This window comes from Falco naumanni, chromosome Z, assembly GCF_017639655.2.
Source record: "Falco naumanni isolate bFalNau1 chromosome Z, bFalNau1.pat, whole genome shotgun sequence".
Taxonomy (NCBI): domain Eukaryota; kingdom Metazoa; phylum Chordata; class Aves; order Falconiformes; family Falconidae; genus Falco; species Falco naumanni.
Genome location: NC_054080.1, coordinates 43,027,277 through 43,043,114, shown reverse-complemented (window position 1 = coordinate 43,043,114; position 15,838 = coordinate 43,027,277). Strand labels below are relative to the sequence as shown.

General features: G+C 36.5%; 1 protein-coding gene across 2 annotated transcripts in view; it reads right to left on the bottom strand.

Annotated features, from left to right (window-relative positions):
* Window positions 1-537: 537 nt before the first annotated feature.
* KIF27 (kinesin family member 27) overlaps window positions 538-15,838 on the bottom strand; it is a 31,573-nt gene continuing 16,272 nt past the window's right edge. For both annotated transcript variants that reach the window (XM_040579975.1, XM_040579974.1), the window contains exons 6-18: window positions 14,313-14,513; window positions 13,609-13,769; window positions 13,122-13,255; window positions 12,416-12,571; window positions 11,168-11,373; window positions 10,103-10,300; window positions 9,642-9,752; window positions 8,401-8,577; window positions 7,537-7,752; window positions 6,318-6,524; window positions 4,756-4,954; window positions 4,162-4,326; window positions 538-2,526 (exon numbers count right to left, since the gene is read on the bottom strand). In XM_040579975.1, the coding sequence (XP_040435909.1) occupies window positions 2,063-2,526; window positions 4,162-4,326; window positions 4,756-4,954; window positions 6,318-6,524; window positions 7,537-7,752; window positions 8,401-8,577; window positions 9,642-9,752; window positions 10,103-10,300; window positions 11,168-11,373; window positions 12,416-12,571; window positions 13,122-13,255; window positions 13,609-13,769; window positions 14,313-14,513 (2,595 nt within the window). In that variant the 3' untranslated portion in view covers window positions 538-2,062. The remainder of the gene's footprint in view (window positions 2,527-4,161; window positions 4,327-4,755; window positions 4,955-6,317; window positions 6,525-7,536; window positions 7,753-8,400; window positions 8,578-9,641; window positions 9,753-10,102; window positions 10,301-11,167; window positions 11,374-12,415; window positions 12,572-13,121; window positions 13,256-13,608; window positions 13,770-14,312; window positions 14,514-15,838) is intronic.

Sequence of the window (15,838 nt, the reverse complement as noted above, 5' to 3'; positions counted from 1 at the left end):
ATTAGCAGAAGTAAGAGGACCTGCATGTTGTCTGGGACAGGGAGAACCATTTTGTGAGCTCTATTAAACTTGCATAAGCGAGAACATAAATCACTGCTTGCCCCTTTCTCCCCTACGTGACTGCTTTACTGGCCTCTCATGGCCAACAGTTCTCCAGCGATCGCAAATGTGCCTCGTGTAGCTACCTCCCTTAGCGTTAGGTGACATTGTAGTTACATCTTGAAATGGGTGTGTGTGGCATACAGAATCTGATGTCTGAATGACTACTTTGCAGCGTTGCAGCTACAGAAACCTCCAGAGCACCAGCTGACAGCTGTTGGTGACCGAGTTGTACTTTCCCTACACCTTCCCCTGCCTGTTTTGCATAGGTAAAGAATGGGTTTTTTTCATTTCTGAAAATATCAAAAGAGAAGGAATTCATGTTTATTTATACAGTATGAGGTGTATGATAATGCATTTTCTTGAGAAGAAAGGTGTTCAACAATTCCTTCACTTTACACGGAGATGTAGTAAACAAGTACACACTTGAAACCATATTTACTTGTTTCTGTTTATTGCTTTTTTACTACAAACACTAAGTGAATGATACATACAGTAGTATTAAACAACAGTAGTTAAGGCTCAGTACTTCATGACAGTAAAAACAATCAAGCCCAATCTAAAAACAATGAAGATGAACCCCAGTCCTCACCTCAGAATTCAGCTGAACAATAGGTAATAATTAGGTACAATTGTAAAAGATACAATCATTTGACATGTTAAGTGGTTTATCTATCTGATTAGAATGGAATATTTTGCAGTCTACCCAGAAAATTTTAAAACATACCACAAGATAATAGGTCCATTTATCATGCTGTAACAGCATCTTTATAATGTGGACAGATTTGAACTGTGCTTGCAGCATGAAAAAATGTAGTTCTTTTGTACCTACAGCCACACGTGTTGTACACAAGACCTTGCCTAGACAACAGCAGAAAGCAGAAGCTCCCAAGTACATCTAACAATCTATGACATTTTCAAACATGACAGGCTGAAGTCCACCACTAAAATAAAACTAACCCTACAATCAGTGCTGCCACTTTTTGTATAGATATTTGATCTCATTTTCATGTTAATCTTATTTGAATGTGGACATTCTGGTCCCTGCCTGCAAGTTTGTGCAGCTGTTTAGCATTGCTTCTCCATGACCACTGTCCTCTTAAAAAACAGATTCACTTTTCATCCCAAACCCATTACTAACAACAGTATAGCAGTAAACCGAAGGACATGTGTAGTCCTTGCTCTGAAGCAGATAACAAATCCAGAAGAATAATTTGTCTGTGAAAGGACATGACCAGTACAAATAAAATAATATATTGGTTTATCTGGCTTATTTTGAGGATGCTGGATTTCATCCTTTGGGGTTTTTTTCCATTTTAGTAGTACAGAAAGAAATACCACACTTTGAGTTGCCAACAGGAATTCTTTAAATGTCCAACAGACAAAACCAGAAAGGGAAATAAGCAATTCTCTTAATTTCATAAGCAAGCTGTAAAGAAGAAAAAAAGTAAGTACTTCTGTGTTCCTTTTCAGGAACAAATTTATCTTTATGTACTGATTTTGATCTCAAACACCATGGCTCATATAATATGCTTTTAGTAAAAAGCATACAGGAGCCAGGCATTATCAATACTATATGACAGTCTGACAACTAAATTTTCTAGCTATATATCAAAATAAATTAAATAGTTTGCTACTCTTTCTGACTCAAGAAAGTGAAGTACAATATTGTTTTAGGAAACCAAAGTTATGCAAGTACAGTGCACCTCACACTGCAGTTTTTGAAAAAGTTACATATTTGTTGAAGTTTATGCAAAAAACCCAAACCAATAGAAGTAATTTCTTCAATGTTAAAAGGCCTCCGAATGAAAGTTCTTAGATACTGTGTTAATTAACATCCATCTCAGATAGTGAGCAATGAGAGCTAAAAAACACTTAATCATTTATCCATTGTTAAGTGAACAAAGAAGTCTAATACACTGGCTTCATTAGCAAAGCCTACTAAAAATGCAATGAAGAGTAACTATGTCTTACCAACACTAGATTTTTTGTCCATTTCAATGGAATCTGGAGCAATAAAACTGACACCAGCTCCAAGGCTTGAGCATCTCAAAGACAATTCAGAGGGAGGAATATGACGTAGCTCTCGGCGAGACAATTTTATGGGAGTTACTCCTTGAAACTGTGTTATGGTCTCTCTTCTCTGGATGACAGAAGGTAGCTGAGGATGAGATTTTGAAGGCTGAGTTTCATCTGCCCCTGCTTTGTCATCACTGGTGCTCAACAAACATTCTTTGTTGCACTCTGATTCTGAAACATCCTCTCCGATCTTGTATGAATTCTGTTGTGTTCTTAAAATACTTGTTCTGTCAGTTTCTTTTATTTTTCCTGGTCGACTATTAGTTTCAGGGTTAAGTGTTGACTTGAATTCTTCAGAAGCAACTTCTGCTTCATCTTGACCAGATGCCTTGCCACCAGCACTGTTACCTAAAATGAAATTTATCAGGAGATAAATAGCTACAAGTTACAACTCTTCCAAGTGCCTGCCATCAAGAAATATTAGTCAATACAGTTTTACTCCATCAGTAATTTGTACTGTGAATGTGGTAAAAAACTATCAGCACGTCATATTTTATCCTTTCTGTTAAGAAGTTTGTCATCCTCAAAAACATCAGAGGTATTAGCTGTTACTTTCCTCTGACAACGTCCTGGTAATACAAGCCTCACCATTCTACCTTGAAATGTTTCCTGCTAGGCACTCTTAAACAACTGAACCATGACAGCCAAATATGAAATTATTCATATATTGAAAAACAGTCAGCAGACACGCTAGCACAATACGCAAAACATATTCTGTAAATTTGACTGTAATGTGCACACAGGGCTTTTATTATTTTTAAAGCTCAGCAACAAATTATAAAGTGTTTTTATTACATTGTATTGCAGCATGCCTCAGAATGTATTCAGAAGAAAAATAATTAAATACAGTGTATTTCTTACAAAAACTTACAAACTTTTGAAAAAGTTGGAAACTCACACGGATCTTCTCCTTTCTGCTCCTTGCTACAATTTGGCTAGGATGAGTGTTTCCCATCATTGATACACGTCCTGAACTCCATGCTTTTAGACATAGAGTAGTCTTTCCCACGCTTATTTATAATCCAACCTCTAGAATATTCACGTTCACTGTTTGACAGTGTGCTTTATAGTAATGAATGTGTTGGCTCACTATCCTGCCTAGAGGGCAAGGGCTGTGCCTTAATGCACTCTGAGAGCAGCAGGTCTGTGATCAGCGTCTATGTATTAGGAAGACATGGCACTGCCTGAGTGGAAAGAAACAGAAGCATCCACTGGGAGGAAGAACCAGTCATGCCGAGACTTAGGAAGAAACACAGGGCCAAGAAGGCTGTATTATGCATGTGAGGGATTGGCAGTGGCATCAAGAGGTGTGAGACAACCAAACTAGTGACAGAAATAGAACCTTATTTTCTCCTCCACCTGAACAGCTCCATTGTAGGTTTGGATTCTGGCAAGAAGGACAGAAAAATTAAAAACTTACAATAGCAAATGGTTGTTGGTTTGCTTTTTGTTGTATTTTTGGTTTTTTGTTGTTTATGTTAAAGCACAGAATCACGTTAGAAAGCTCTCTTTTGTCTTACAAGTGTGTAAATCCCGTCTTTTAGCCTTAGAAAGTAACCAACTAAAGTAAGTTAGTAACTGAGAGTATGGAATTATTCACTGACGATCTCCTAGTAAGTAACTTTCATGAAATCAAGTACTAGGAGCAGCCTATCTAAAAGCATGGCATATGACAAAGCGGTTAGTTACAATGTCACTCAGACCCTTTCATATATTGAAATTCCTTTTTCTTTAATACAATGGTTTGCAGATGTAGATGGTGAAATTATGTTAGAATCCAGAGACAAGAACTTGAACCACTAGTAGACAACTGCTACAGCTATAAACCAATGTTGTCCCTCCTTTGAAACTGGAGGAGAGGTGTAATATATTCCTGAAGACTAGTTAGTTCAGTAAAAATATGACTTTTATGGCTTCTGTGTGTTTCCCACCTTCAAATAGTCTATTGACAATTGCATAAATATTTTAAGATAATATACTTACATTTAGTGGATGCCAATGATTGATGAGATGATTCTCCAAAGAGGCTCTTCAATTTCTTCTTCAGCTCTCTGCTTATTTTCTTATAGAAAAATAAGTCTTTTTCCAGTTGCTGGACTTTCACTTCATACCTTTTCAAGGTTTCTGCAATACCTTCACTATCTTGTTCTAGGACAAGAAAACTGGTTTAAGAACCAAATATCTCTATGCCAAAAATCAAGATGCCCAACTAGACAGAATATGTCTCATATCTTGCTGACACTGCTTGCAATGTGTATATTTTAACTAGTATGACACAGGATCAAAAAGGCCATGTCAACCTTGCTTGTCAGTTTTAATAGAAGTATTTAGAAGATCAAGATCAGCAGGACCAGTATCCTTCAAGTTTCCAATATCAGAAAATTCAATATGAAAATACAACAATTGTGATACTGCTTTAAAAAATAATTTCCCTCCTCAGCATCCTACACATCAGAATTAGTGACAACCAGAACGTAACTTTGAACCCTGTTCTTTTTTTTTCAGTTGGACTGTAGCATTTCTCAGTAGTGACTGAAGATAATATTTGCTGTACAATCGCCCTCAAGAAGCAAATACCTTTCAAATGATGCAGTATTAACTGTAGTTTTTTCTCATGCTCTTTGTGTTGTAAGGTCATCTGCCTGTCACACTGCAACCTGACATGTTCAAGTGCAGACTCTAATTCACGTATTACGTTTTCCTGGTCTATGACCTTCATTTGCTGTTCTTCAATCTGCAGTTGTAATTTACATTCAGACTCACGTAGGCGAACAATCTAAGAAAGAAATACACTTAATTTAATTTATCAAACCATTTTAATGAAAACTTTTACCCTTCTGCTTAATAGATTAAAGCATGCAAAAGCAATAGTCTCCACAAGCCATAAGCTTATATTGGAAACACACCTGCCCACTGCTGCAAGTTCACACTTTAGAAATGAGCTCTGTACATTTTAGCCAATGGACTGCTGAATGTTTTTAAGTACCCTGTGCAGAACTTAAACTGCTGTTAAAGAAAATGTAGTTTGAATTAAGAAATTTAAAGTGCTGAAGCTGCTAAATGGCAGAACCAGGCCTCGTCCCTTGTACAGCCCTAACCCAAGGCTGGTTTAAAACTTAGTCAAGTTAATCACTTGAATAGAGAACAGAGAAACAATAGATGAGCAACCGCATACACAGGTGCTCTCACAAATGCAGGTGTTTCTAGAAAAAATCAGCATATGTGAATAGGAATTGCTTGTTCAAAGACCAAGCGTACTTGAAGGATTGTGTGAGTTAAAGCAGGCAGAAAGAAGGTCATGATCCAAGGAGGACCTTGGAACCAAGGCAGAGACTGGAACCAAAGAGATTAATCAGCTGGGACAGGGTCAGGTGATGGATTCGCAGAACTGACAAGACTAAAGGAAACTTCTAAAAACTTTGGACATGAACTAATGATTCGATAAGTCTATATAAGCTGCGCTGCATCCCTTTGTTCTCTGCCACTCGCTGGGGTGGTGGCCCAGCTCTGTGTTGTGATTAAAGCACGCCTAGTGGTACCCACGTCTGTGTAAATTTCTCCTTTAACACTGAAACAATAAGAGTTTTCCTGCTTCTGGAAAACTTCCAACTTAACTGCCACACATACCTTGTTAACAAATCACCCAAGGTTCACCCAAGACACACCGTATTCTAATTTTGATGTTTCCAGATGTCAGTATGATTCTTCATTATGTGGCTGTACACACTGTAGGCAGTGTTTGCAAAAACTGTTTATACTGCATTTAGGAAAAAAATAGGAATACTAGCCTGAGCTTTATGAAGCCTGCAGTTGGGAGGAATTTCAGTATAACACCACTACTTACATATGTTGCTGCTCCAAAATTAGCAATACAGCACTGGAAAGGAGCAAGGAAATGTCCTGGTTTGCAGCACCTTTTAAGCTAATAACCCCCAAACAAGATATACAAAGTTAACACACAACTGTCCTGTTTAGGTTAATATAAAAATTAAAAATATCTGTATAATAGCAGATCTATGTAACCTGCAGAGATTTTTCACCAAAAGCATGTTAAATTTACTTTTATTTCTTGACTTCATTTCATTATCTAGACAGTAACAGAGAATAGGATATAATCTTACTCATTAGCTAAAACAAACCTTGTTGAAATATTTGAAGATGATAGCTCTGAGCTCAGCAGCAGATAGGGAAACTAGTTTTCCTATTACATTATTCTCACTCTGTGAAATGATCTGAGAAGATGACCTGAGCAAGTGCTGACGATTCTGAATACTTTCATTCTTGTAATCAATAGCAGCCTCCAGGGCTTCAATTCCTTCTTCCAGCTGGAAAAGGACATGTTCTTCCTGAAGAGAAATACATGGGTGAGATCTTTAAAAAAAAGCTGTAGAATTGATCTTTCTATACATAAGACATTTTTAACTTCATTCTCAAGTGTGAAACTAAAGGGCAAGACAAACTAGTAGTATTACAGAGAACAGAGTGGGGAAAATAAGTGGTAGGGTACAAATCTAGAACACTTGTCTTTTTCAGACATAGTACCCCTATCATGAAACAGTGGTCAATCAAATGGTTCATCACAAAAACAGAAGTAATGTTTCCCTTTTTATTCTTCCCTCATCCTCCCCACAGTTTGCCTTCTAGTATTATTTCCTTGATTGTGCTTGTTTTCTGTTGGATTAATGAATGAATCAGGTTGGTAAGGAGTTTGGTGAACATAACTTGTGTAAAGAAGTGGCAGAAATGCATGGCCTAAAGCATTGCAGAAGATTTTGAGGAGTGAGATAAGTAGGGTTCTTTCTGGCACATTATCACCTCAGCCATATGCCCATACTGCTGCTGAAGACCTAAAAATAATCTGTGCATTTTATACGAGTGTATCATATCTTCAACATAATTATACTGATCAACTTAAGTGTGGACCATCTGGGTAACGTGACTTATTTTTGCTGTAAAAATATAGAGGACTTCAGATGAGGTTTGCTTTTTCACAAAATTCTATGAAAAAAACCACTATGCAAGTACATTGCCTTGTTCTATGTCCTGACATTAAAATATCTGCCTGTGATAAACTGAAGAACTTCTAGTTCCCTTATTTCTGGTTATATGAACCTTAGCTCAGCGGAGTTTGTCAAGGCATTAGCTGAATTAAGTCCCTCTGTACAGAAACTTTGTTCACTGGTATGTAAGTAGTGCCATTACAGCAGTATTTTAACATTGCTATTTACAAAAGTACCCAACCTCAGTTCTTTTGTGTTAGCTTAGTCTAATAATTGGAGACATTTTAGGTTCTGATTGGAATGCTTTATTATACAACACTACCTAAAACCTGTATTTGTTTCAGAGGTGCTTACTTACTTCAGTTGACAACAATTTACCATCTTTCAGTTTCTCATCCACACTATTTCTTCTTCTGAGCAGCTGATCCCTTTCTGTCTGGAGAACCCGAATTTCTTCCAGGATGTCTGTCTTATCTTCAGTGGTACTGCCCTGAAGCTGCATACTTTTATCACACAGTTCCTGATCCAGCATACTTAAGCGACTAGACAATTTCATACTATGTTTGTTTAAAGCCTGAAAAAAACCACAGCAATCATAGATATAAAACTTGAGATACTATAAAACTGAGATACTCCTTCCAGTAAGAAAAATGTAGGTGAAACCATCACAGTCTGCAGTGAAAGACTTGCCTGCTTTTTGCGATGGGACCCCATTTATTTTGAGTAGACAGCTACCATAAAATATACTATTTACTCAAAAGGTGAAAGAAGACAAAAACAGTCAAAGTGCAGTTTTCTACATACTAAAAATTAAAGGGGCTAGTCATTGTAGGTGACAATGATACTTCAATTTTTATTCACTTTTGCTACTGAAAAATAAATAATGCAAAATATTTCCCTGCATGTTCTCTGGTTTGCAAAAGGACCGAGTAATTTTTAGATATCACATTATTTAAATCTCTGTGATAACAGAACTCCATAGTTCAGATTTTTTTGTTTTCTTTTGTTGTTGGAATTTGGGGGAGAGAAAGTGAATAAAAATTATTATTCTGTGTTATTCACATTTTAAATGTTTATTTGCTCAAGCCACACAATAACTTCATGGCAGTGGTAGAGACACATGTCACATGGCTTCAGCTTCTGCTATCTGTCTGCCTTCCCCCCACCAGTCTTTCAGTCAACACTGTAGCTGTGGCGAGTTTCATGTTTTTTCTTAAATCACCTGGCTAGATCGCAGTTTCTTGATTTCCAGGTGGCTTTTCTCTTGCAGCAATGCTCCTTTTTTGGCTACAATGGCTTCTCTTTTCTTTAAATCTTCTTCTAGTTCTGCTAACTGTTGGTACTGTTGGAGAATTCTTTCCATTTCTTCATCCAGCCACTTCTTTTGCTCTTCTAATTTCTGAAGTTTCAACAGAGATACAGAAAGCATTAATCAGGACTTTCTGGATAAGAATTTTATGATTATATTTTTCCTTTTTTAGAATAACCAATGAAATTGTGGAATAAACCAATATTTCTAATGTTAACATTAATTCTGCAACAGAATTTTGACCCAGAATAATACAGAAATTGGACAGAGTTTAAAAAAGGCCTGGCAATGTTACATTGCTACATCTTGTACAAACAAATTTGTATCAGATGCCTTTAATGAAATGTATTCTTTTTCTAAGAACAGTTATATAAATAGATGTCTTCAATATAGTCACAGCAACTAGGTTTGGAAGGTACCACAAGAATGCAGTTAGCCCATCTTCATTACATTATAGTTGCTCAAGACCAGCTCTTTGTGAAAAAACATCAAGTGACAAGAAATTATGATGTTGGAAGAAAGACAGTAAATGAGAGCTCTGATCCTGCTAACACAGTAAGTGTAACATTGTAAGTTTATTCTGAAGCCACCACCATTTATCAGTTGTTATATTCCTGGTAAGGCTAAAAACTTGCCTTTACATAACTTTAAAAGTTTATTTTCAGCTTTTAAGACTTCAGGTAACTCATGAAACTCTTATGTTCCAATGTCACCATCTGAAATAATGCAGGTGATACTGCTGCACAGGACACTTACTTTTCTAAACCTCTTTGGAAAAAACAAAACCATAGACCTCTGACATTTATGTCAGAGGAGAAAATAAAAAAACCAAACAAACCACACAATGTTTATAACAGAGCTCATCAGGATCACCCTCAAACCTACCAGACAACCAAAGCTGTTGAATTCTCAGGTCTCTGAATCAGCATCTTTGACAAATCATCGGAAGAAAAGGCATTACAGCCTCTCCTTTCCCTCATTCAAGAAGAATATAAGAGCTGCTAGACTATACTCCCAATTTTTTTGCTACAGCAAAAATAACCCCAAAACTATGATGGAATACTTTTCTTCCAAACACTTTACAAAGATGACTAGGGGTAAAGACAATTTAGGGTTTTTTTCAGGGTCCATACAGATTTGGAATAATTAGCTACCTGCAGCTTCTGTGAAGTTCCAACTGAGTTATTTTTCTTTTTAAATGCAGCAATCTCTTTATCCTTAAGTTTAAGTATTTTCTGTTGTTGCTCCATCTTTAGTTGAAGTTCCTATAAACAAACAAAAAGCCTAATTTTTCCTGCCTCAGTCAGTCTGTTTTTAAAATGTACTTAATGTCAAGAGTCCACACAAATATATAATCCGAAATACTGAGTCTAAATTTACATGTAAAAATGCAATTCAGAGCTAGATATCATGTAATGAAATTGAAAAGAAATGAGAAAGGCAAACTGAAGATTTCTGTGAAAATGCTTGCAGACAATTACTTCAATGCATTTGTCAAGAAAGTCATTACTTAAAACTATGGAAAGCCTGGCAGTATAGTTTATCGTGTTTGGGGAAGCAGAAGCAAAATTGTTGCATCTCATTCTTTGTCATAAAGAAACAGGAAGAATCCTACTTTAATTTGTTGCTGGTCCCGCTGAATCTCTATTTCTAGTTGCTGCTTCTTTTCGCTCTCCTCACACAGTCTTTTCTGTAGCTGGGTCTGCTGACGCTTCATCTGAGCCACATTCTGCTCAAGTTCTGTTGCTTGTCTCTCACTTTGGTTGGATAATGAAGCCAGATTCTTGGTGTCTTCCTGCTTTTTCTGTAAGGCCTGAACGTTCATGGCAAATTTCAGCTTAACAGCAGGAAAACTACAACTAAAATATGACTGAACTTTATTCTTTATTTCACTGAGTTCTTTGAATCAGCAAGACTTACTAACTTCTGCCCAAACAATCACTTTTTATTTCTGTGGTTTCTGAGCTATCTGGTAAAGCTGGCACAGGCAGAATTAATCTCAAGCAACATGAGAAGGTAAAGAAACAGTTTGTGCCTAGCAATACAATTAAAGTAGGAAAATTTAACAGAAATCGCAGCTCTGGGAAATGTGCAGAGACATAATGGTGCCAGAATGCTAGTCCTGAGCTCGAGTCAATAAGCCAACTACCTCTTTCTGTATGGGGTTTGTCTCTGACCCATCCTAGGACCAAGAGGCACAGAGCACTGAAGCTGACTCTATACAAAATGTAAAATTAGGCACAGCAGAACTTAACAGTAAGAGGTCAGTGCCAAACAAATACAACTGTATTCCTGCAAGCCTGGTCTTGCAAACTATCACAGTGATTTGCTTAGAGCTGGAATTTATATAGCAATTTCATAAAACTTCAATTTTATTTATGGCATGGGAAATAATACACTTATAATAGTCTCCTTGTGTAGGTTCTTTCATGGTACCACGTACAATGGTGTAGGAGCATCTCATTTCATACTTGGTTTCTTCTCTACCAAGAAAATACTGTGTGTATCTAACCACATGTATGTTAAATAGCATTCTGAGTATAACAGTATTAAGTTTCTCATTAGCTACTTCAGTCCAACCAGCTACCAGTCTAAAACTCGTGAGAGTTTTACAAGCAGAATGTTAAGGTTCAAAAGTGAGACAGAGATTTCCAAATCTTAATGGTCAGATCAGAAATACCTGCACTTTCAATTTAGCTGCATCCATCTTCTTCCGGAACTCTTTCTGTAACTTGGCTTTCTCAGGAATGTCTCTCAGGTCCTTACTCTCCAGCTCCTGAAGCCGCTTTTGTGTTTCAGCTAGTTCCATTTTGGCCTGCTCAGATTCTTGCTCCAGTTTAGCTATCTTCAAAGAGTACTGCCTGCTTATGGACTGGGCATCCATACCTTGAAGACACCATATCCAAATAGTTTTAAAACAGCAGGACAATCAGTTGAAATGTACTTAATTCTGTAGTTGAATCATTACTTATTTCATTCTGGCTAAACTAGTAATTTCTAAAACATTTTCCAACCCTAAGGGAACATACAGTTCCTTTCTGACTCTGAAACAGAGATAAAGGAAGAAGTCTTAAATCTGAATTCTTCACAAGTCACCTGATGTCACCAAATAAATTGCCATGTGAGTGCCAAATAAAGTGAAATTCTTCTGCCTACTGTAGTTTTTGCCAAAATGGCTCTCCTATATTTCATAAATTCTGCTTTATCCAGAAGAATATGCCATTTTCTTATTACTCAGTTTTCAGTTTAACAATCACTACACAACTTTGGATTGTGTTTCTACTCTTTGACTTGCCCTGTCTGGGTAATCTTTCCCAAAGTACTATTTTTTAGGGCACAGAATCCTTCTTGGAGTCAAAAGACAACCTCAAGAGAAGGTATGCAGAACAGAAGAGTGTGTGATTGAAGGGGCTGAACAAAGAGATCTTTACTGTCATCATAAGGCTAGTTTCTGGCAGACATATATAATGCCAGGACAGAGGTGTTACGGATGTAGGCTAACATCAACACTGACCTTTCCCCTCATCTACTTCTGACTCCTTTTTTACTGCATATATACAGAAGATACAGTGATGTATCTTCTTTCCTATCCCAGACACTATGTGACAAACACATGCCCACAAAGAGATCAGTTGCACTAAGCATACATGAAAAATTACACTCTTGGTGGATAAAAGTGATGATCAGCAAAGCACAAAACACATTTAATAATACATCTATATATCATAGCAGAGTGGGCTGTAGTAAAAATTTACAGCTGTCAGTGCAGTCATAGCAAGTAATTAACAAAAGTTAGGATTCTTTAAGTTCTAAAATATTGCATAAGATAATTACATAAAAACTAAGACATGCAGGAGTTCAGGAATTTTGTGTTTCCTTTTTTTCTCTGAGCTTCTTCATTCTCATTTTTCCCACAGTAGCCAGTTACCTGTTCTTACTAATTCCTTAATAAGTTCCTCTTTCATTTTGATATTAAGCGCAAGTTTTCTTATTTTTTGCTCAGCTTCAGTGAGCCTCAACTCTGAATTCTTTAACTTCTGCATGTTAAAAACATGACTTTTCTGGAGGCTGTCAATATCTTCACCTTGAAAGAAAAAAAGCAATATGGAGATTAAAAATCTGGAATATACTCTGTGTCCAAAAGATAGTCTTCTGGAACATAGTATAAGTGAAGTTCTTCAATATGAACTGAAAGAATCGAAAGGAGAGAATAGCACAACAAGCCTTTTCCCTTCCATGTGCCTAAACAAGAAAAGAAAGCATAGTATACACTAGCATTTCAAGACCTTAAGTGGGAGGAAAAATATTCCTGAAACCATTTCAGTGCATCTCTGATAAGGTAATAGCATCTACATTCTTTCATTGAAACAGTACTACAGATTTATATCTAAACAGCTTTTTGGTGTGTGAAGTACTTTCTGGCTAATAAGTATTATTTAAACATTGGTGTCACTGATACAATTTTCAGAAAGGGGAAGAAGAAGAGAATCTTGAAAGCCTGTGTTCAATTACAACCAAAAGAGTATTTGTATCAAATACACATATTTTGCTGGGAAAAATATTTACATATATTAAAGACATTCTTGCATATTCTGATACTGTAATAACATTTGCTGTCACGACTTCCATTTTACCTGTGGTTGTGTCAGTCTGTAGCACAGATCTGTTGGTTAAACCAGACTTGTCTACTTGACACTTCATGTCGCTTAGGTCAGGAAGAAAGCACAGAGAAGCCTGTTTTCGTGTCCATGTTCGGTTTATGGAATGCCTAAAGAGGAATAAAAACCATTCCAAACACACAGGGATTTTTTTTTCTTTAAGGTTCATACAAAGTAAATGATCTTAACAGGGAAGAATCCCAAATTCATGTAAGCACTTGTACCTTTTTTCCCATCTACTCTCCACCTCCCCACCCCCACCCATCCCCACCTTCATGGTAGATTCTGGCCCCAAACCAAGGATTATGAATTCATTATTAAATCAAAACCCTATGTTTATTAGACTTATTTTGTAATATGCCCAGTTGATCCCCTAAGTTTACCATATGTAACGTCACAAATGGTCTCATATTATGGCAGTATTTGTCTGTAACAATGAATAAAGAATAACAAAAAAAATTACTTAAATGAGATTTTCTTTTCTTCCTCTTCATTGCTCTGATCAGAGAGGTGGCAGTGAAGGACTTTATCCTGATCTTCTATGTTGCTTAGTATCATCTGGCTGCGAGTACGGAATTGTGCCATTACCCAGGCCAGGGAGAAGACAGGGGGGCTGGTATACACCTGTCAAAAAGCACACCAAAAAAGTGATGGGTAACAACACTTGCAATAATTTGGCAGTTCTTTACTAACATTTTTAAAATATTTCAATTTAGAAGTCTGTCATCACCTGAGCTTGTAAGCTAAATTAAAGAGGTTTTCTATAATAACTGAATACCTTTGTAACAAAAAGTTTTGTAAGAGGTTAGAGCACTTGTTCCAAATGTGAAAGAAGCCACTGTTAACAACTCAAATACAATGTATTTGATATATTGGTAAGAATAATAAACCATTTTTAGTAATGCTTCATATTTGAGCCCTAAAAAACACCAGGAAAACATCAGAAAAGACTGCCGCTTTAGTATTTGGAAGTAATAATTTTAAGCCTGAATATTTTGGACAATTGTGACATATGTTGCAAGAAATTAAAAAGTTATTTTCCAGAGTCTTTAATGGGAAGCTAAACAGCACCTGAGAAAGCCACCATAAATTTTCAAGTCTAATTATTGAACTATAACCGTTACAAAGTCAAAGGAAAAAAAAAAGTAACATTTGGGTAGCCTTTACCTTTCGGGTCTCTGTCGTTGAAGGTGGATGAAGGGAGTGTAGCAGACTCTTTGTGAGTGGGACACTGTATGGCCTCCTTGCAGATGCTGTAACAGCTGGCACATCTCCACTTGAGAAGTCCAAAGTTTTCACGTCTGTAAACTTCTCTAATTTTCCTTTTAGCTGATCAATAAGCATTTGCTGTTCCACCATTTTCTCATTCTCATGAAGAAAAAAAAAAAACAAAGCAAAACTGTTACCAATCATGAGCTCTGTATTCTATTCTCTATTTCTAAATCCCTTTTACAAATGTCATCTTGTAAATCACTCACTGACCCTAAATTCTGCAGTGCACAGGCAAATCCTACAACAAACTTAAACTCCATAACATACCATCAATCTAAAATCCCACCCCACCTCACCTCCAATAAATTTTAGACACACTTTTGTACCAGAAAGACCTATCCCAGATAAGTTGCATTAGCTTATATAGTGACAAGCAGATCACATACTTACAGCCTATGCTTGCTTTGTATGTGTGTTTATAAAGAAATTAAATGGGAATTCAACAAAAATGTTCAAATGAAATACATGGTCTGCGTCTCATTAATTAACCATGTGTACAGGCTTGTTCCTCCTCTTTCAGCGGTTCCACTTTAAAGATTATTTGTATTAATAAACATAAACACACACATGATCCCAGGATCCCTTGCACAGGCTATTTCTTTTTCTTCTTCCCAGCCTCAACTTTGTTGGTAGTGCTAGTTTGGAGAACTTGCTTATCTTCCTCTCCTACAGCAGTGTCTGTACATCATTCAAAACTGCTTATCTTACCAACACTGATTTATCCATAAGGCTAAGATTATACGCATTTTAAATTCCCTCTACTTTCAATTCCTTTCAAAGCACCTTTAAAATCTGGCCTAGTAACAACAGGAAAGTTGAAGAATAGATAGTCAACCAAACATTTTCAATAAAAGATATTTTGCATTCTCCTACTTTGAATCATACCTTTTTATTAATTTTTTGTGTCTTGTTTTCTTAGACTGCAAATTCCTTCCAAACACATACAGACAATATCTTGCAGATTGACATTTTGTTGGAATACAATATATAATACTCCTTTGCCACAGGAAATAGAATTTGTATATTAATACCCATATTTGTTGCAGTTTTGGAAGCAGTTACGGCCAAATGATCCACCTTTAAGCTTTTAACCCTTTCAAGGACTTTTGTCCCTGATACCCTTGTACATACAACCCCACAGTGCACCTGTTACATAAATACATGTGCCTATAAACACTTAATATCTATCTAGTACCTGCTGCTTTTAAAGTTCTTATTCTATCATGTATCACTTAATTACATATTCCTGTGAATACAACTTAAAATACTTGACAGAAGCATTTGCTTTTCATTATTCTACCTATTTTATATGTTCTTAAATAAAAGTGGCAATTTAGTAGATTAAGTACCAAAATGGTCCCTGAAAGCTCTCAAGCTTCTCTCGTGTCTCTGATACTGAAATAATCACGATCTTTTCCCTA